General features: G+C 40.0%; 1 protein-coding gene across 1 annotated transcript in view; it reads right to left on the reverse strand.

Annotated features, from left to right (window-relative positions):
* Window positions 1-23,261, reverse strand: part of LOC124150126 (dnaJ homolog subfamily C member 13-like) — a 592,425-nt gene that overhangs the window by 411,896 nt on the left and 157,268 nt on the right. The window contains exons 23-28 of the mRNA XM_046522050.2: window positions 20,018-20,143; window positions 19,757-19,901; window positions 19,438-19,510; window positions 17,962-18,121; window positions 9,686-9,748; window positions 8,940-9,041 (exon numbers count right to left, since the gene is read on the reverse strand). Of these exons, the coding sequence (XP_046378006.2) occupies window positions 8,940-9,041; window positions 9,686-9,748; window positions 17,962-18,121; window positions 19,438-19,510; window positions 19,757-19,901; window positions 20,018-20,143 (669 nt within the window). The remainder of the gene's footprint in view (window positions 1-8,939; window positions 9,042-9,685; window positions 9,749-17,961; window positions 18,122-19,437; window positions 19,511-19,756; window positions 19,902-20,017; window positions 20,144-23,261) is intronic.

Raw genomic sequence — 23,261 nt, forward strand, 5'->3', positions numbered from 1 at the left:
ATTTTCAGATTTTCAACAGATGTCCTCTTCACTGTCAATTACACACAATTAGTTGCCACCAAGTAGTCTCATAACTACCCACACCGTGATGTCATAATGCATGGCGGTCATATAACTTTTTCCCTCATCTCCAACTAGAGGTAGATGAATCGGGGAGGTGGGAGGGAGTAATTAGTATGTAATAGAGGTAGTATTCTTAGAATTAATAACAATGATAACTATTGTTCGATAATTCTTATGAAACTTCTATCTCCATTACATATCTGCCAGAATATACCAGCGGGACCCCGGTGGGATCTGCCTCTAGTAACTCCCTGTGTACCGTATTTTCTTGAGTATAGTGCGCACCCATGTATAATGCGCACCCCCCTCTAGCGGGTTCAATATTTTGGAAAAAAAGAAATTTGAATATTATGCGCAAAATTTTTTTACACCGTACCCTTTCAGCGAAGTCCGGCAAATGAATGGGTGCTGAGAAACTTCGTCAGTACAAATTCGAAGTTTGAGATAAAAAATCACCAGACATGTTTATTTACCGTTTAAATAGTATTTATTGTTCTGCTAGGCATCGTTTTATATCTAGGGATTAAGATTACCTTGCGTATTTTCTCGTAAACTAAGCCGGAAACAGCAATCAGCTGTACACACCCAATGATATAACTTTATAGGATTTTTAATGCAAGGACTGGCAACAATTGTATCTGAAACTATTTTTTTTATCAGGAATAATATATTCCATTATTTTCTTAATTATATGCAGCCTTTACTAAACATATTTAAAATAAAAATAACCCTAAGCGAAGCAGCTGATCGCTATTGCCGGGTATTATTTTTTACATGGAACCAGTCTGACCAGTCACCGTCAAGGCTCATGCGCACGTGATCGCGTGATCGCGTGATTGCGAGAATTTCATGTTGACATAGAATCGTCAAACAAAAACAAATATGACTTTTAACGAGTCAAAGTATGTCATTTATGATATATGTATCCATTCTCTGTCAACTAAAGTTTGTTTCAAGGCGTCACTAGCGGTATTCTGACCGTGGTTGCTGTTAATAACGGTGAGTTGTGCGATTTTCCGATCGCTTCACACACGATTTCGCCGAAATTAATAAAAACAATATTATAAGGAAGTTTGAATAAAATTAATGAAATAAGTTACAAACATACGTCCAGATATACAAAGAACACTTTTTATAGCCAGACAGTGTAATTACATGACTAATTTGCGTACTTCAGTATGTATTTGTTGACATGGTATTTCCGGTGTTTCATGCTCACGGTAATGTCTTTCCGAATGAGTTCAGAACCACGTGCACACTCATGCACAGTGATGACTTCGCATTGCACCATTGCCATTGGCTAATTTCCATATCACAATCACGTGACTGAACTTTCGCGTGTTTGTAAACAAACCCGCTTATTCTGAAAACAGAACAGACTGGCTTAATGCAAACCTTATTGGTGAACTTTAGATATTGTTTTTCAAAATAATATAGATCTAGATATGCTACCACAAATGCGAAAGGTGCATGACAAAATATTTTTGGGCTCCATGTGCCTACGGAGAGGTATATTGTGATGTGGTCATTTTAATGTGTAAATATCATATGTATTGTCATGCAACTCACTGTCGCAGTTGTAGTAGCGTATCCATATAATTATGCAAATCAATATGTAAAGCGCCCCCCAAATACTTGCATTAGTCTGTTCTTTTCTGATTTCTTAAAAAGCGTGTTGGTTTACAAACAAGAGAAAAGTCCGGTGACGTGATATGCAAATTAGCCTTTGGCAGTGGAGCGATGCTAAGTCATCACTGCGCCAGAGTGGGATCCAATGTGAACAAAGAATAAATATGCAAATAGTGATAGTTTTTCACATTTCATGATATTTTCTCAATGAAACTTACTTACACAATCTAAGACATATGTCTATCTAAATAGATAGGCTAATCAAACATAAAAAAGATGAAATACATATGCAATATCTTGAATTAAAGACGTATATATATACGTCTTTGCTTGAATGGAGATGTGACGAATCATCTGAGAGGACCTATGCTGACTGCATGGAACTCTGGGTAGGAGGGTGAACCACGTGTAACTGCAAGCTCTGATACCTTCGTTACGTAACATTGTGATAGGGGCTGTTGCTGTGGGGAGCTTGAGCATGAGTGTACTGCTGTAATAATGGCGGGCAAGCAGACGACACTGTCATCATTCTTTGGGGGCAAAAACAGTACGCTTGGGAACGGAGGGTCTAAATCACCTTTTAAAAGTAAGAAAATTGTCCAGGAGACTGACAAAGAGGGTGACAAAGAAACGGGCACTGGTGATTGTAGTCCAAATGTTGCTCAAAAACGTAAACTTGATTCAATGTCTGAGACGGGGTCAGATACATCAACTGTCAGTTGTCAAAAGGCCAGCCAAACTAAAATTCGGAAATTTAATTCTGAATGGTTGCAGGAATGGCTACGTTATGAAAAGGAATGTGGTAGAATTATGATGTACTGCAAGATATGTGAGGCAGCTTGTAAACAAAAAGGATTTACAAAAGGTTGCATTAATATGAAGAAGTCGGCATGGAAAGAGCATCGCGATAGCGCGGCGCATCACCATGCTGTTACCACAATGTATCAAAGAACTTCCATGGCAACTCATATGAATGCGGCAACGGAAAAAAATGATGAAAAATTGACTGTGATGATGAGAACTGTATTGTTCATGGCAAAAGAAAATCTTGCTACTAATAAATTTTCTAGTCTCTTGGATTTGCAGGAAAAAAATGGATGTACCAGTTTAAGTGGTGTGGTATATACACATTCTGATTAAGTGTAAGAAATGGAACATGCTTTAGTTGAAAGCACTATTAAGGATCTAAAGGAAAAAATAAAGGAAAGCCGGTTCGTTGGTTTAATCATCAATGAGACAGTAAACGTTACTGTGGAAAAAAAACTGATTATGTCTATCAGAGTAGTGCTTAACAGAAAACCTGAGACAATATATCTTGGTAATTTTATGGTACACAGTGGGACGGCCGAATGAGTCACAGAGAAGGTTAAAGAGGAGTTAGTACAGTGGAACATTCCTATCGAAAAAGTTATCGGTCTTGGGTCTGATGGCGCAAGTGTGATGACTGGACGGCGAAGTGGGGTCGGTGTTCGACTGCAACAAGGTGGCAGCCCTTTCATGATTCATGTGCACTGTATCGCCCACAGGGTGGCTTTACAGTTCAGAAATAAAAAGAGAAAACTCTGATCGAAAGGTATGTTTTTACACAGCAACATGGGGGACCGTCCGAAAATGATAAGGACCGGTATATTTTTAGTCAGCCAGTCCAATGACCGGCTGACAAAAAAGCTAACGGAAACACTGAGTCCTCTTCTGGAAACCATTATTTACCGATTCTATTCCTACTTGAGATAATTCTCTCTGAAATTCCCCTTGAGGACTTGAAAATCAGAAACTATGTCAATAATCAGTCAAATATGTGATATTATCACTAGATTTACCGTTATATTTGCTGATTTTGACCAAAATAAACCTTGATTAGTGACCTATAATACTGGCGATTACGCCACTTCCAGTTTTGACGTCACTTCCGGTTATTTCTACCCCAAAGACGTCGGAAGGGCTTTGTTCAGCTATTTCTGGTGCTGTCATCACTTCCAATAATGACATCACTTCCGGTTAATGGTGATAGATGACATTTAAGGTGCTTCTAATCCATCCTACACCTAATAAGCAGAGTAATCAAGGATGTACTTACCCTCTGATGCTCTGCTGGTGTCGGATTCCCCCCCCACCCCCCAACACCAACACCAACACCAAGATAATACATGCCTTGTTGGTCCGGCTGCACGTCACGGAAGTAAAAAAGCTGGTGAAGTGGTGAAGGTGTTTTTGAGGCCCACTGACAGCACAAAACTACTTGTTCTAGTGAGACTGTAGTCCATGATGCTAGAGTCTCCTTCGATGGCATCTATGTGGGCCTGTAGCCGAGAGATAGAACTTGAGAGCTCTGATGGGACATAAGAGTCTATCTGGGTGATCCACTGTTGGTCCCACTGCCGGGATTGTATAGTGTCTATGACCCAATGGTCCCATTGTAGTAGATTGGTTTTAGGCCACAAATTCTGGAAGTGATCTTATTGTTATAGAAGTCCAATGTTGATCATGTGTAAGACTAAAATAGTCTTACTATTGCTGCTGTAGCCATGGCTAGCAGAAACAATATTTTCCTGGCTTTTTGAAGTAAGATAGCCTTCGTCATGGGTTCGTAAGGTTATGTTAACAGTGCCGATAGTACCACAAATAGATTCTACTTGGGGAAGATATGAGGGGTCCTAAAATCTTCTTGTAGAAAGGATTTAATTAATCTGTTGAGAGTGTGATGGTTTCCAATCGATAATCCATCATGTTGAAGTACAGAATGAAGGGCTGATCTGTAACCTTCTATCGCCACGTGTCTGAATTTAATGTCTTGACGTAGATGAAGAAGGAATCAATCCCTATCATAGGGATTGATGCAGCATTATCAATAATGCCTAGTCACCTTCTCCACTGGACAAACGTGTCCTATCTGTTGTCATATAAAAGGGAGGATGATGGTCGCCACGATATTGCCACAGAATCCGAGGCAAGCTCAGAGTAACTGGATGTTTGCATCTTTTGAGCAATAACTTCCAGGCGGTTTCATGTAGGCTGGGCAGATTTTCGTGGAATATGCTGAACCTGGGCTGTCGTAGCAGGTCCCTACAAAGTGGTAATTGTATGGGTTCCTCCATTAGTAGCTTTAATAGTATTATAACACAATCTGTCTCCTCCACCTTGTGGATGACCTTGTCTAGGAGAGACCATGGTTAGAATGCGTAGCCAAATAGATTCATCCAATCCATCAAAGAGCGTCGATCTGGTGAGTTGGTGGTTCTGGCAGGTGGCAAATAGATCAATGTGTGGCACGTCCCATATCTTGGTTATCCAGCTGGAGATCTGTGGATGTAATGTCCATTCTGTTGCCACTATTCTCCCCCGACATGAGAGGTTGTTGGCCAGTATATTCAGTTTCCCAGGTATATGTCTCGCTTCCATCAGGCATTTGAAGGAGTCTGCAAAGGCAAACAATCATTTAGTCTCCGTCATCAGGGAGTTGCATCTGGTTCCTCCCTGCTTCTGAATATATGCCACTACTGTGGTGTTGTCCGTGGCTATGAGAATTGATGATAGATGAAGTAGTGTTTTACATTCCAGAATGGCGTAACATATGGCCTTCATTTCCATGCAGTTGATATGAAGGTTTTTCTCCTCTGTGTTCAACGATCCCTGTACTGTGAGATCGTCCATATGAGCTCTCCATCCCGAACCTGATGTGTCTGTAAATAGATGATGATGTTCTGGCGTCGGATAAGTCAGAGGGATGCCACTTATAACATGTTCTCTGTGATCAACCAATGGAGGTCTTATAGCAAAGCGGGAGGTAACTGAGACTGGAACTCTAGGCTCTTCAATCGTATAGAGTCTACCCATATCTGTAGAGGATGTAGCCTCAGCCTTCCTCTAAGGTCATATCCTGCAGAGTTGTCAAGTTGCCTGGCAGAGACATCCACCACCTCAGCGACTTGCTGGGTTGACTTGAGATTGATTAAATCATCTTTATAGTCTTGTCAACTCGATCCTCTGGTGGACATAGATATCCCCTGTCTAGCTGGAATCTTGCTCCGATGTATGTAACGTCTTGGACCGGAGTGGTCTCTGACTTGACTGGGCTGACTAGGAAACCTAGGTAAGTCATAAGTTGGACCAAGTGGTTCGGCGTAACTTGCTTCCAATTTTCAGCGTATGACAGACGGCGCCATCCCACTGGGCCCAGTGTCGGCGTTATGTTGAAAAACAGTAGGCTTAAATCACAATCCATAGACATAACCAGGTCGAAAGGGTCTATAACGTCGGAGGGGGTTGTAAGGAAGTCAGAATTGTTTTTCTCCTCTGCCGCTTGATCTTCCACAGCAGTTATATCCCCTTGGCTGGCGAAAAGAGTCCTGTGAAATTTGTGGCTTGTCATACCTCCACCTCGGTAGGAATGAATCCTTCACGGAGGGGACAAACTTCTTCTTTGGAGGCTGTTTGGACGCAGATGACTTATGGTCCCAGAGTCGCTTGTGAGTGTGTGATGACTCATGTGCTCTTGCCGCAAGGTTGAAGTCTGGGAACGCTCCTGCTTGATTTCATCTATCATAATTCTGCTTGCCCTTGAAAGTTGTAGTTGCTGACTTTGTGGTGTTCTTCCCATGTACAGTAGGAAAATAGTCCCCGATGTCTCATGGCAGTAAAAGTTCCCATTTGGTGAGTAATTAGCTCCATCACATCCTGGAACTTGCTCTGTATCAAGTTGACAGTCCCTCTGATATAAGCTTCATCCGAAGTATTAGTGTGATGAACTAATATGCCTATCGCTTCTATGCCCGGCAGAATAGTGGACAGTAATGGCAGGGTCCACCTAATAGCAAGATCCAGATGACCCTACTCCTTATCATCTCCAACAGATGTAACCTATGTGCGCTTCGGGGCAATAGATGCAATGTTTCCATCTAGTTCCGGGGTCGTGGCTAGATGATAGCCACTGGCGGTTAGGTAATGTGAGAACCCGGGTTAGATGTCATCACGAAACCTGAGTTGATGTCGTCCTTTAAAGTTCTACAAGGTAGATGGAGAGTGTCTGCGATCCAGGTGAGGATTAGGGATGGGATGACTTGGGCAAAACTGCGATGACGGAGGGAAAGTCTGACTTTCAGGAGTAGCATCCAACAGAGTAGATGTATTATTATCTCTATTCCTTATCTTGGTTCCATGTGTCATTGTAGGAGCGAGTCCTGTATCTGTCCTCGACTGTTCGGTGCCTTGTTGTAAGACCGTCAAACGGATTAAAGAAAGATCTGATTTGTCCAGACAAATCACTCTGATCCCGTGAAGTTGATAGGGGATTCGATACTGGAGGAGCCGTACTGTACCCGGTTCAAGAGGGAAGTGTCACAACTGGAGGGTGTGACTTTTCTGGAGATTGTTGGTCTGTGTGCGTCGCTATCAGTAACTCAGAACGTGAGTGTGAGGAGGGTCGATCTCATTTCATCTGTCGATCTCGATGTCGATGGGGAGGAGCAGCGTATCAATAATAGTCTGCTGTCAAAGGATATATTGGGTAGAGCCAATATCAATGGTCTCTGTATCGATCAGTTGTCAGATAAGGATAGTATCTCATAGGTTGGTATTGGTGAGATTGAAATCAATGTCGATCCCAGTCGACATCTCTATAGTAACTGAAGTGTCAAGGTTACATTCAACATGAGGAATGACGACCCTTGGAGGGTGGATTGTGGTTTGATGTCAACTTCTCTGTAGAATGTCAACCCTTCAAAGTCGACTCTGAATGTCGACCCGCTGAATGTCAACCTGGAGAATGTCAACCCATGGAGGGTTGATCGTGGTTTGATGTCGACTTCTCTGTAGAATGTCGACCCTTCGAAGTCGACTCTGAATGAACCTGGCGAATGTCCTTGGGTCGAGACTGCTCTCTACTCTCTCTGTGTCTGGTAGGCGATGTCAATGCCTGGTTTCTACTAGAGTCGATAGTAGTCACAGTAGATTATTCCGGAATAGCTTGGTCGATCAGAGTAGAGGTATGGCTGGTCGATCTCCGAAGTCGATACATGATTTCTGTAGATCGGGTCTGAGAAGATATATCTCGGTCGACTGGTCAAAAGTTACTGGCAGTACCATTTGTTTGTGATGTACTTGTTGACCGGGAGTTTGTTGTAGTCGGTGGATTCCTGTTAAGACTGAAGAACCAGTGCGAACTTTGTCGTGCAGAAAACTGTGGGAATTGTATCTTCTTCCACTGACACGGAAGTATCGTGGCTGTAGTGGTTGATTCACCACAAATTTCACACTTGAATGACCGCGAGTCTTGGTCACACGTTTAGGTTCTTGGACGCAGAGTGTCCATGTTCAGTATCCTTGGTTTCAGATGGGTGATCAATCCCTCTCTTTTGGCATTTTTTAAGATAGTCCATCAATGCCTCAAATGAGAGCATTCGGAACACTGTGAACCCGAAAAAAACAGACTCAAATACAATCACAGCTTAATTGAGGAGGATCCACTGGAGAAAATATGTGCGCACACTTCATGCAGGTTTTTATGCAATTAGTGCCCCCAAACTCCCGTCATTTGGAGAAAAATATATGCCTTAATATTCTCACCCCAAAAATGTATGTCTCCACAGAGGCGAAAAGAAAGAGAATGATGAGGCAGTCAATGGACCAGATCGAGGACAGCGTGCTGCACGCACGAGATCCGAGTGCCTGACCTAGATACTGGAGTGGTCGTCATGGTGATGCACGGGTGGCTGGCAAATGAAGCTTTAAAGCTGGAAACTTTGAACAAGGGCATTTCCACGCAAGGGATTGAAAGGAGGAGGAATGCAAAGAGTGAAATAGGATAAGTTTAAAAATTGATCCTTATTAATTTATGCACTATCTAAACTGTATATTGTAGATAGTTTTATTACTTAAATTCTGTTTCAGTCTTTTTCTTACTGGTGCTGACACACCAGTTTTATCAAAAATAAAGTAATGGTTGACATGAGACCAGATGTTCAAGAAGTTTCAAGCCTTTTTAATGTTTATCCCCAATGAAACAAAACAATTCATGCAAAAATGCTTTGAATTAAGTATCGGAATATGTATGGTATCAGGAGATACTTGTATTGTGACATCCCAAGCAAAGATACAATATACAATTTCTGGTTAGGGGTTGTATGAAATATCTCAAATAACACTTGTGTTGTATGGTTGAAGTCATGAAAAGAATGAAGCCAAAGAGTGGACAGACAGGTGGCTAGGAAGGCAAATACAGGCTAATAATGACATCAGAATGTGTCCAGTACCTGTAGAGGCACCGTGGCTCTTGAAGTGTGTAGGTGAGCTAGGGTAAGAAGGTCCACAACCACCTTGATGCCATTGGAATCCATAATTTCTTTCACATTTTTCTGGAACAAAACAGTATGACAATTAGATAGATCATTGAAACCCATCATGAAACAAAGAATTTGTGACACTTAGCTTTGAACTGAATGAACATAATGATATTAAGTTCAAACCTTACATTGAATCAATGTTTTTACAAGGATTCTGTTGTAATTGTTAAATTTCAGAATACTTGTTAATTCATATTAGCATATCCTATATTCCCAAAAGCCACTGCCTTTAAAAGACAACCAGGTTCAATCACAGGATTAATCCACACAAACTCAAATCATGTAAAGCATAGTAAAGCAGTTGTTTTCTGATTTAGTACATTTTGCAACAAAGCTTATCAAGCCCCAAAGAAGGTAATAACCCTCACAGTCAGTATCAGCTTGAGCTCTGTCACATTCTTAAAAATAGTGCCTCAAGCTGGAGCTCACCAGGATATGTTTTCACCAAAGAGAGACATTTAAAAAAGACTTCACATCACTTACACATGTGAACTTCCAAAGATGAGACAACGACCAACTACTCCGGCCAGCTTTATCAGTATATCAGTAAAAATTAGTCTAAGTATATGGGCTAGAGCAAGCTGATGTTACTGGACCACAAACATTTGTACTATTCACAGGCTTTGGACCAGTGGATAAAGCTGCAGACTGCTCACCTGATGGAGAATAAGTTTGTTCAAAAACAGAATCAAACGGTCTCTTTCCAAACGATCTGTGCACTGAAAATGAGCAGAAAATAGTTTAGAATTCTGGTTGCTTTGATGGTGCTAAAAGTTTTCTGTACTAACTGGCTGAATGATCTCTGGCTTGATTTGGAAGATTATCAGGGTATCAATGTATGTTCAAATAGACTTTAGAAAACAATAAATTGTTAAAAAAACCATGTCACATTATGGTCCTATATATCTCCACAAGGTTTCTGCACTACAGGCCTTGTGCTTCCTAAAATGTCTTAGCTTTTCAATTTTTACAAACAGAATTTCTCATTTTTTATTTTATATGCATGAACAAATCTCAACTCTACTGTGATTCTACACATTATATTTATATTCCTAGGCCTGAAGGCTTGCTGCAAGAATATGCTTCAGGATATTTCACAGTGTGTTAATTTTTTTCATACATTTTTCAGCTTCATTGGCCCAGTGATTTCAGAGGTGATGTTTGTTACAGCCATTGAAATAAACTAACTTGATTTTCAGTCAGGTAAGCGAAAAACACAAACTATAGTGTTTATCTTAATGCCAGAACTAATTGGGTCCTAGTTATATCCTCATGTTACAGGTTCATCCTTTCAGTCAGTTTGGGGAAGAATCAAGGTGAAAGTTAACAAATGAAAGACAACACACCACACAACAAGCCCACTTTGACATTTGGACTTAAAGCTAAAAGGGATTTTCAATAGAGTGGCCAAGAAAATCCAAATACTTCAGCAATTATTGGTAAATTACAAACATCAAACAATAGTTATCACTTTTAATAGCTCTTAGAATACTACCTCTATTACATCACTGCAATTAATCCTCAATTTAAAAAACAACAAAAATAAACCAAGAAGAACACTATGAAATCATCAGATTTTCAACACAGGTGCTCTTCACTGACAACTATCAATAAACAGTTGTGCAAGAAATAGTATCTTACTGCCCGAAGGCTCTTGCACTTGAGTTGGGAAACCTAATTTCTTTCCAACAATAAGCACTCCAGAGGCAGATAATTGGGGAGGTGAGTAGGATTACTCCTGAGGTAATTCAGGTTGTATTCTTAGAATTATTAACAATAATAATAATTGTTTGGTAATTCCTGGGAATATCCTACCTTGATTATATCACTGCCAGAATATACCAGAGGGACCCGCATGTTTTGACATCTAGTTATCCTTGAGATAGTTAACTGTTGAGTGCCTAATAAATCTAAAGCCTCTTCAAAAGGGGATAGATCAAAGATTAGGTAAATATCATAACCAAATTACCTTAAAAGGACTAATCCAGAATATATCAAGGAAATAAGCAAATACATGATAAATTTCCACTGAACTACCATTAAATTTGCATCCCGATTACGCTCATGACATCGTCAGATGACCTGACAGATAGTCTTTCAGATGTGACAACACTTTCAGGTTCTGGTAACGTCACTTCCAGTTCTGATGATGTTACTTTTGGAGAGGCGTGATTTCAACCAGTCAAACCATCATGCTGAAGCAGTGAGCTTAAAGCTGAACTGTATCCCTCTATAGTGCTATGACAAAACTGATTATATTGTCCAAGATGGAGTTAGAAGTCTGCAACCATGAGTATAGTTACATCATCATATCCCAATCCCCATCACCTTTTCCACTGACAGAACCGGTCCCATCTATTGTCGTAAATAGTGATGAAGAAGGTCTTCAAGATTGTGCCAGTGCTGCAAATGCAAGCTTGAAGAAGCCGTATGTTCCAAAACAAAGACATACACCAATAAAGTGAATTGTTTGGATGATCCCATACTTTTGTGATCATGTACACAGTGTTTAGGTGTTGAACCTCTGGAGGACATAAAATTCCCTTCAGAAGCTGGAATCTGGCGCCAATATAAATTATATCCTGTCCTGGCTTGACCTTGGACTAAGTCAGATGATCAAGGATACCCAGATGTGACGACAGTAGTAAATGCAGGATGTATAATCTCTTACAACTTCAAGAATCCAGCGGTTTGTCATGGTGTCATGGCAAAATTCCTCAATGACTTTGTGTGACTTTTCATTAAAGAAGAGTTGTGCAGTGATAGGTTGAGACAGAACAACCTCCACAACTGTTCTGTAACTGCTCTATTCCGTACTTGTGAGAGAAGATGATGTCTTGGAGACAATAACAATTGGGTCCATATCCAAACTTGGAAGACAAGAGCACCCCCTGCATCTTCACTATGCTGTCCTACTGCCAATGAAGCCACAGTGGCTGGCAAGATGCCCCATAATATTCTTAAAGAAGTGTTATGATGTGGAGTACTCCAGCCAAAAACCAGCTGACATAAATAGCAATCTCCAGGGTGTGTAATTGTGAGAGTGAGGGTAGAAATCCACATGGTTCACATGCGGTCCATGCTGCAATGGAGTCCATTTTCAGGCAAAACAAAAGCCTTTGAAGGATAATAACGGCCCGTCTCACATGAGTATTTACCTGGACAATGGTGCACAGTGGCTACCATGGCCAAAGTACCACCCATATGACCTTCAGCCGTCCAGTTCTCTTGATTGATTGAAGCAGGCTGAGGGTCTGATGTACCGGTAACTGTGAGCTCTTTAGTGAAGGTAACTGAGCCGTTGTCAACAGAATCCATAATGGAGTGATCTTCTTTACTCCTATTCCTAGCTTGTGCATTAATGGTCCTGATCAGCTTGGGTGATCGAGGTTCAGGAATTTGAATGATTTTCCTGCTGCAAGGGGACCATGCTGGTCGAGTGACGAGAGATCAACCGCCAGACAGATGCCATTTCTTCAGACGTCTCTCTATAAAGAGCTGCATGTATTTTGCTGCTTCTTCATTAATTGCTCAAAGGGAGAGGGCTGGGGTAGAGTCAGAGTGGGTGCACATCTGAGTCTCTGGCGTAGTTGTAGGAGACATCTCCAGAGTGTGGGTGCACCTATCTTCAGATGCTGTAGAAATAGACAGAAAAACTCTCTATGGCTTTCTCAGCTGCCTGCTTCTTCCGGGCCTTCTTCCAACTCTCAAGCTTGGCAAACAATTTGACAGAGAGGGAGGCACACTGAGAGCACCTGGCTTCAGCTGAGCACAACAAATTTCTGCAGTTCTCAAAGGAGGTGTGTGGTTCCCCAGCAATTTTGTACTTCCCACACTACCTGCAGGCAGTTGGCGATGACAGTTAAGGAGATGCCATCTCTATACACAATAAACCACCTCTCACTACTTATGTAAACAGATCGCAGAACTACTAAGATAGAAATAAGATACTAATAGTGAATATTAAACATTAACTGATGACATAGATTAACTACACCGTGACAAACTACCAAACTGTGCTTGATAATGCTAAGAAAACTTTTCAGAAGTTGTTGCTAGGAGAAGCAAGATAGAAGTGAGATTTCCTGCCTTGCACATGTGCAAGGGCCTTTGGGTGGCATGATACTATTTCTTGGACAACTGATTATGGATAGTTGACAGAGAAGAGAACTTCTGCTGAAATCTGAACATTTTAAAGTGTGATGACAACCAAACTACAGGATTTATTGCAGTGATGTAATAGAGGTAGGATATTTGCAGGAATTATAAGGCTGACTAGCTCAACTGAATTTGTCCGGAATAATATAAAAGCTCATACAAAGTTAAAGAAGATTCAGCAAAATAAATAAGCTTCTACACTCCGTTTGCTGCAAAATCGTACAGATGAAATGTGAAATAGATATAAATCAGAAAGCATCAATTTGTCTTAAATGGCATGAATGTTATTTACCAACTTGTCACGATCATTTCAGACATTGCCACAGAGTAGAGAAAAAGTTATTTAACAAACTATCATGTAATTGTTGGTGTTTTAATTCCTGTTTTTACAAGGGGCTTGGCGCAATAAACATAACAGCTGGAGGGAACACAGGGATATTTTAATTGTCACTGTTACTGTCAACTGCAATAACAATTTGACTGACAGAAGCATGATCTAAACCATCTCTTTTACAATATCAATATATATTCTGGTCTCAACTTTGTCAATGCACCCCTCCGAATTGCTATAATCATAAACGTGAAATACCATGGTTTTCATCATGTACCATATTGTAATGACATATTGAGTTCATAAAACATTAATACTTTATAAAGAAATGTTAACAAACATTTTCCTGAGCAGGTTTTTAAAAAGTGACCTTGACCTCTGACAATATTAATTGTATATTTCACGTTTCCATTCTCTCAGCTATGTGAAACCAAATTGTTTAATATAATTGAATTCTTAATAGTTTTCTTTATATACTACTGGACAAAACATAATTAAGCTTTGTATAAAGTGGTGTAAATGTTATGTTATCATAAATAACAAAAACATATTTGGTCTCCTGTCTGATCAATGTCGTCGGGAAACATACCCCATTCAAATTGCCATTAACAATGATAATTTGTGTTCCAACTTCCGGCCCCAAACTGAAGATGTTGAGTAAACATGGCTAAAACATTCTCCTGGATGCATATAGAACCTTGCACGACCATCAGAGGTGTCCAGATGAAACCTGTACTCATCTGTGAACAGTAAACTGTCCAGGTCTTGTCTTATGAACCCTAGAGGCTGTCTAAACCAATCTGTGCTTGTCTGAGAATGGAAGCAAAACTGGGCCTATCACTGGACGATGGGGTCAGAGGTTGTGTTCCCTCAATGGTTGTGCCACTAATTTGTACCACCCAAGGAATTGTCTGAGCTGTTAATGTAGCAGTTTGGTATCGATTCTGTAGATGCACCAACAGAATATGGTTGTCTTGTTGTTGTGACATATCATGTGTACAACTGGTCCACAGTACCAGTGTTGACCTGCAGTAGATAACTTCTCCAAAGAATTATTGTGTTTTGATAAACATTAAAATAAATGCCTGGTTACTTCATTTTAGGACATTCCTGTTTGCAGCATACCCAAGATATGCAGACTTTGATTTCAGAGGTTTTGTATTATTTATGGTTAAACAAGAGTGTTTTGACACACACCCCCACACACACACAACCTTTGACTTTTCATGGGATTTGAACCATGTTTTATAATGTGACCTCCAGTGGTCATGTCCCTCAATGAGTGGATGGGTGGGTGGGTGGGTGGGTAGGTGAGTGCATGAGTGAGTGAGTGAGTGAGTGGGTGGGTGGGGTGCGGTGAATGGGTGGGTGAGTGAGTGAGTGAGTGAGTGAGTGAGTGAGTGAGTGAGTGAGTGAGTGAGTGAGTTGGGTTTAACCCCACTTTGAACAGTATTCCAGTTGTATAACAGCATTTCAGCTTAATCTTGGAGGAAAGCCCAAAGTGATGCAGATCTCAGATGTTCACCTCCTTGGCAAAACCCATGTACTTAGACATATGAGACTTATCTTCAATGAACTAATTAGAGTCACATCTGTTATTTGGTATTTCAAAATGGCTATAAGAAAAGTGTTTACTAGGGCTGTTACGATTCACTTGTGTATTCGGTGAATTGAACCATATCCATTCATGAATTGATTTCGTTATTCGTGGCCACAAGAATCGAATATTTATGAATATGCAATCGTGTACATTTACATACCCTGTACCTAAAAATATCCATAAAAACATATTTTATGAAGATTTCTTCAAAGACAACACTCTCATAATATTCAATTTGCCAGTATTGTGGCTACTGGTCATTGTCGCATTTGAGCAGATACTAGTACCTGGATAAGTGGAGTATATAAATCATTTATGTACATTATATTATCAAATTAACAAACCATGTCAAATAATTTATGTTGTTCCCTCGTGGGCAGTTATTGATGCAACTGTCAAACAACAAACCAAGGAAAAGGTATTCCATATTTATTTGAATATATACCTCGCCAAACATTTCACTCTGCTTATGGTGCAAAGTCTGCTCTCTTACATGGAGACAAACTGTTCAGCAGCACTAAGATTTGGTCCAGATGCCTGGGTTCAGTATGACCAGAAATGTCTAGAGACTCTCTCTGACTTTGGGACAAAATTAACGGTTAGCTATACATGATCCCGCAGTGGGGGGCATCAACAGGTTCCTGGTTCATTCGGTCAGCTGACTGCTTCAACTGTTTCTGACCCAGCACTCAACATATGCTAATAGGAAATCACAGCTCAAATACGGCACATCCTTGCCACATCCAATTCAAAGGCAATGGAGAAAGAGTTACAGTCTCTCATTGGTAAGCTTAATTTTGTGTGTAGGGCCATCCCAATGGGTAGAGCATTCAACCGCAGACTCATCGACCTCCTCTGCCAAGGTAAGCAACCACTCCATCATATTCTAATCACAGTATTGGTAAAACAGGATCTTCAAATGTGGCTTACATTTCTCATGAACTCTATCAATAATGTAAGTATATTGGGTGAACCGAGGAAAGCTACTTTCCACCTCCCACACCTCAAAGGTGACCAATGTGGGTACAGCAATTCAGTAGTTGTTGAGACGGCACCAGGTAAATCAATCTACCCACTAGCGGTCCAAAGGCATACTTAAACATGTACCCATCCTGCCAGGCCCCAGCATTTATCCACTTTGATCATACATCGCTAACCAGGTAACTTCCAAGCTGTTCTCAAAAAGGCCTTTGTCCTCTGCTCAAAAAGTACTGAAAGTTTCTTCCCACTCTTTCCCAATCGGAGCAGCAACTACAGCAGCTATCAATGGGGTACCACCACATCCCATCCAGCAATATGGCAGGTGTAAGTCACAATGCTATCAGTCTTACTTATATACGTCTACCTGTGAACTAATTTTTCATGTTAGTTAACCATAATTAAGACAGAAATAATAACTGCCAAATGCCACTACAGTACACTTCTTTCTTGTTTGGATCATGGGATCAAGCTTCATGTCAAGGGCAAGGCAACAGCTATCCCAACCGTATCCTTATATGGGTGCCCCACAAAAGGAACTTGTGGTCGGTGAGGGGTGGCCTGCGGTGGAATGAACTGGACTGGGTCAGAGATGCTCAGGTTGAGGCAACGCGGCTCCATCAAGACAAGCCAGCTCCTCCTTGATATGGAGACATCCAGGCGCACCTGCCGGATCCCATGTTTGTTTTTCTGACATTCTTCCACTCCATTATTGGCACAATGCACGTGACCCATGTAAGGTTCAAAAGAGACGATCTAAGCTAAACAGTTGGCTAGCCAACCATCCCTGTCAATTAATGAACTTTTCATCCATCCCCCATCCAAATATAGTTGCCACTGACAGATTCTGGTTTCAGTGGGAGGGAATTCACCTTAGCTTTAAAGGAATCCAAGCATTCATCAGTGATATCCATAATGCCTTGAACCAATTTTAAGTAAGTTACGAGGCAATCATGCCGGGCACACATATCATCATCAGCAGTCATGGGCTGTAGGGCAGCCCTTCTGTGCTAAATGGCGCTGTACTTCTAGGCTACCTCCCATATCATTATAATTTATACCAATGTATATACATTGTACTATTTAAGGTTTCGTGTCCCTACTTGCCCATTTAGACCCCAAACGTTGGTTGGGTTGGGATGTTTCCATCATTTGGGCCTTAGCATTAATTATCTATGAAGAATTATTTTTGGCGACGCAAGTCGCCACATAGCTAAATTTGGCCTTGCCTTCATAGCCATTTTGGCCTTTAATAGCATTATCATTATTTTAAATTTGGGTAGCCCTTCAGAACCTCCACATCCATTAAATCCACTGTTGCATCTTTGTCATTCTTTCAATAAAGCCCACCTTCCTCAGGTAGGTGGGCTCTTCCTGTGATATCATGCAATAAACGCCTCCTACGGCAAGCATGGGTTGCTAAAGACCTAGTCTCTCCTCTTATATTCACTGTTCTACTGAAATACGCAGTAAGAGTGGTGTATTGAGCAAAAATGGCTCTTAAAAATTCTTGCAACTGCAGGAAAGTTAAAAATCTGATCAGATAGACTTCGGTGTGCACTTGTGGGATTACTAAAACTGGATACACAAACATATTGTTTCATAGGCCTTGTAGTTTCAGAGGACTGGACCTAACCAGACAATGACCCACAAAAAAAAAGCTCACTTGATTTTCAGTCAGATGAGCTTAAAAACCAATTGGTGGTTACAAAGTTACAGGTTTTAAGTGGTTTAAGTTAGGAAAGTTAACATACTGCATGATGGACAGAAGGAAAGTCAAGTTGTGCTGACAATACATAAAAAACAACAACAGAAAACATGATAAATTCAAAGGTAAAAATTATAGGCCAAGAAAGTAAACCTACCCTTTCAAGCATTCCAACAATGTATCGGGTATCATTGAATGCCCCGATCTCTTCATAGCATCGACCATACACAATGGTCATTGCTTGTAAACACATACATTTCATGTTGGTTTTGGGTGTGAGCAAAAATCTGTGATACAAATCGTTGAAGAATTCGTACCTAAAAAGAAGAACAAATCCAATGTTCAAATACACACAATGTCATACTTACAAAACTCAATTTCAGTGTCATTTCAATATTGATATGCATCTTCAGGGAAACATTTTTTCACAGGTGATGACAAAAGGCCCTAATTGTATATCTGTCTATGGTCTGATGGAAACACGATATCACCATGTTTCAGGTTCAGTGCCGTGTTAAAAACCAGACAACCAGCAAAACAGAATAATGAAATAAATCTTGATTGTGTGCTTATAACTAGCTATCTGGTTTACCACATGACCAATCACTTGGACATGGTGAGTCAATGTTGGAAATTACTGCCTGCTCGACCACATGGGACCAATCTCGAAATGTGAGGTTATTTTCATTTTGCAACTCTAATGGACAGGAAATTTTTCTGATGCTCATTGCCAAACTTTAATCATGTTTTTAATTATGTTTTCAAATATTTATCAGTCTACTTCCATAACTAGTGAAAATGATAAGTAACGTATGTGATATATGTCGTGTCAAGCATCACACGTTTCAGGCATCTGGAACATCTATCTGCAATCAGCTTCATGCAAAATCTTCAGAACATTTAAAGGCAGGTAGAAAGGTCCCTACATGTGCTAAAGTGGAGGTAAATATTGTCCTGAATTACAAAAATATGCAAAGAACAGGCCAGATGAGCTAAATATCAATACTCATTGTCTGCATTGATAATACCCCCACTCTACACAGCTGCAATTATTTTTTACTAAAATATGCATTATACACCACAAAATATGGTATAGTAATATGAACAAATATCCTTGATGTTTTTGCCATGTTTCATGACTTGAGTTGTGGTTTCAGATCTAGATCCAAACAAAGAGATTGTGCAGGTAAAGCTAGGTCCAGACTGTGTCAAAAGTTATGATGCCAAACCTTTTAGTCTTTAATATTCATCGAATTTGACCTTAAATGTCAGACAATCATATGCTATAAAGATTTGCCAGGAGTACATGAGAGATATAAGTAGAAAGTCCCTAACATGTAGTGACTAATGTTGGGGAAAACAAACTGTGTCGACAGTCAGGTAAAGACAAACACGTTGCCACGAATGCTTATAATAAATGTACTATCTAAGGATAGAAAAATATACAGTATCCAATCGCACATTCAACTATAATGTATTATGAACAAAATATGCAGGAATATATTTTCAAGATTGAATGATCTTGCAGATTTACAGACACTTTTGATAGCAGGCAATGCCTACTTCTTGCACAAGTTGGATGTAACACTGGCCCACCAATATTAGCAATATCAAAAGTCTGTAAAATACATACGACTTTTTGATTGCATTTGTTTCTTCACTTTCATCTTCTTCTTCCTCGAGGAGAAGACGAAGGTAGTAGTCGCCTGGAAAACAGAATCACACGTCTGAGGAATTCAATGGTCATTTGATATAACCGCACTAACATACTCCATAGAAATACACCTGCTGTGAGAAATTAACAATGTTTGAACCTGTTCAGTAAGTTCCTCAGGCACCTGAGACACCGCAGAAAAAATTGACTTCAATCAAGCACTAAATTTACCTGGCACTTTTACATACTCTTGTGGCTAAATCTTTGTTCAATATGATATGCTAACAAAAAGAATTACCTATTTTGATTTCCTCAGATAGACAATGGTAAGGCACCTCAAACTCGGCATGGTTCCAACCCACTATACAACTGGCTCCAAGTTCCTTGTCTACACTGAAGGCTCTCATTTCATTCTCCAAGGACTCTCTCAATTCTTCCCTCGTCTATTAAGAAAATGATACATGAACGTCTCTTGATCAATGTGAACCAAATGGCATAATGACAACCAGAATTGTTCATATCAATGATGAAGTATATAATAATCACATATATTTCATACCTTGTAATTCCACAGAAGATTTGGTTTTGCATGGTCTCTGTTGAATTGGTAGTAGAACAACACCCAGTTTGCCTCACTTTTGATGCGCTGACGACGGTTGCGTAGCACTATTGGACGATCATTTTGCTAGTTAAGAAAAAATCACACTCAAATATCAGTATAAATAGAATTAACATTGTCCTAAGTGAAAAGAATACAAGTTAAACAGTTATGTTTACAAAGTTGTTATCAATAATAATATATTCAGGGATGGAAATGAACTAAGAATGTCTACCAGCCTGAATAGTGATAACATGTAGCTATCACCCCCCAAAATGTTTGAAATTCTACTGGCCCTTCAGATACCTTGGACGAAACTTGTCTGGGGTTATTGGGCTAATACTCATATCTATCCTTGAATATGTAAAAGATGTAGTTATCCATCTCTTTTGGTTTTGGCATTTGGTTTGGTTCTACAAATGTACAGATTTCTGAACCAGATTGGTAATTCATTATTGTATGATGACCTCAGGATAATACCAGTGAGCTGTTTCAACTTCCTCCATAGCCAAACCTTTTGTGTAATTTCTTATGGAAGGGAAAATTGAAACACTTGACATGGGTGCCGCCATCTTGGATGCTGTCCTGTAACCCGCATATTCACATCAGCAGGTATCTGACTTTGCACCAGGTCCACTTTAACCAGTAACTCAATCAAAGGGGGTGGGCTGGGCCAGAATACTAATAGATTCGACATATATATTGTTATCCTTACTTCTAATACCAGTGAGATTTAGATTTCAGCATATTGGAAGGCAGTCTCAAATGGAGTCATCTATAAAGTTTGAAGTACTGTCTAAATGCTAGAAAAATGCTTTTCTGGCTTCATTTCATAAACACGAGTCATAGGGCTATGAAAATAGTATATATCAAAGTTACGCAAATTGACCTAATCCAGCCTGTCCTAAATGACACTGTGATCACCCTTAAAATGTACTTTTACAGGTAAAATGATGATAAACTAGCAAATATTCATGTATGAAATGGCCTATAACACCTGTCCCAAAGGGTGGTCTCAAAATATTTCTGCTGTTGTACTTAATTGACATGTGCCTTGATGGGGTAGCAATTAAGTATATGTACTGCATTATATTTGCTTGGAAAAATGAAGGATTAGCTAAAAGCTATGAAACGAGATGAGGTTGTGGTTTTGGAAGTATTTCATGAAGTATTTGTTGTTCTACAGATGATTTCTTGAGGTAGCATCTATCTCCTCTGATGACGAATATGCATCCGTACTATCACCAAAAGGTATGATAACTGGTTCAACAAGGCTGATGTCTTGCGTTGATCCTTCGTTTAACATGTGTAAGTTTGAATGTTGTGTTATGTCTTGTCGGGTACCCTTCACAGTTAGCCAAGATAGGCACAATAGGTTTGAGCTCACAATGTCTGACTGGCATACTTAAGACAACGTGACCGTGTTTTGCTGCAGGCTCATATGTCTTGTACTTTACTAGTTTCGTATTCAGCCAAATTTACTCCATGATGGTCTGAAGTCGACAATGTCATATATTCCTGTATACACAGCCTTCAGAATACTCATGGTTGGCGCAACTGTATCTGATTCCCAGACGTTATATTAACTGGCTTTAACCATGACAATGACACTGAGGTTAACCAGTCTATGAAAACATCACCTATCATTTCCTTATGAAAATCACCAGGTTTTTTTTTCGGCCTCAAAAACTAGGACACATCCATCAATTAGCCCCATGACACGATTATCTTTACCTGATGGTACCATGGGTGCTTGTTTGTCCATCTGTCGATAGCCACATGTAGTCAGTGGAATGATTTATCAAAGTAAAGGATCTGGAAACCTGACTGCAATGAATGGTGCAGAGATAATGTGACCTCATTGACAGGATGAAATATTTTACCCTGAAAACTGCTTGGTCATCGCCACGCGCAGTGTATCAAAATCGGCAATATTTAGTGCAGTCCAGGAAACATTAATTGTATTTTAATTTCCTCCCGAATTTTACAAGTCGGGGGTACCTTCTGCTCATAAAGCTTGTACACTTTATCTTTTTACGTCCAGGTTTCGTTTTTCAGACCACCCGTAAACCTTTTTGTTTTATTTATCAATCCATAGACTTGATGGTATGAATTGAAAACCCCATAGCTTGGGCAGTTTGGTAATTCGCGCTAATTCTAAACTAATAAATGGTTTCCGTCTATCTCTCTAAAGTGTAAAGAACTTTCCTAATACAGACTCCATGTCGTGTACCATGCAAGTGTAATGTAACATGAATCATAGGAGCAGTGCTGACAAAACAAATGCAGCAGTATTTTGTTATCTTAGAAGATGCACATCTAGAATTTTCTCCATATGATTTCTTTTGTGTGGATTAGATATTTTATGAAGACTACATTATTATCATAATGGAGTCACATGCTCCTATTTCTATAGTCAGTTCTAGGGTGCCATCATTGGACTTGAATAAATATGAACTTACTGTTTCTGTTCGAATTTTTCTCCTGTAAACTTGTCGAAAGGACTCCTTGTTAATGAAATACTTCCAACCACAGGTAGATTGATCGGTAGTTACTCAATATTACAACAGCAACAGTCTGTGATTTTTTTTTATCTCTTTTTGATAGGCAAAAAGCCTTTTTTTAGCATTTCCGACAGTACTTTAGTACAATTATCAAAAACTCTTTATCAACTCATATCATAGAGAGAGAATAAAATACCCCTGGGTGACCCAACCAGTCAGGTGTGTGACAATAATACAAGGGGTTGGGACACAACCAGGGGCATTCTCCGCAGCACAATCCCTGATGGAAAATAGGCAAAAGGTGGTGTAATGTTGCAATGGTGCAGCTCAAGGTAGGGCATCCATCGTAACTGCAGAGGAGAGACAAGCGAGGCAGAAATCACTCTGATTTCGTGAGTCCTGATGGAAGTCTGGTGATTCTGTTCACCTCATCGAGTGTGTCATAAGCAGCATTGATAGTCCCTTCTAGCCATCTTGACAGCCAAGTGTTGGAAGCAAAGACCAATGTCATGTGATGTTATCAATTTTTTTGAGAGGTTTCTGATATTTGTATAATGACATGATCCTTATGGCCAGGTTCAACAATGTTTGGTGCCTCTTTCTAACATGTTGTACCACTTAAATAGGCCTTTACAAACAACTGTTGAAGGTGTTGAATTATTTGCAAAAACAGAAGCAACTATATCTCCTTTCCCTGAATA

The sequence above is a fragment of the Haliotis rufescens genome, unplaced genomic scaffold, assembly GCF_023055435.1.
Source record: "Haliotis rufescens isolate VD_foot unplaced genomic scaffold, xgHalRufe1.0.p SCAF_4, whole genome shotgun sequence".
Taxonomy (NCBI): Eukaryota; Metazoa; Mollusca; class Gastropoda; order Lepetellida; family Haliotidae; genus Haliotis; species Haliotis rufescens.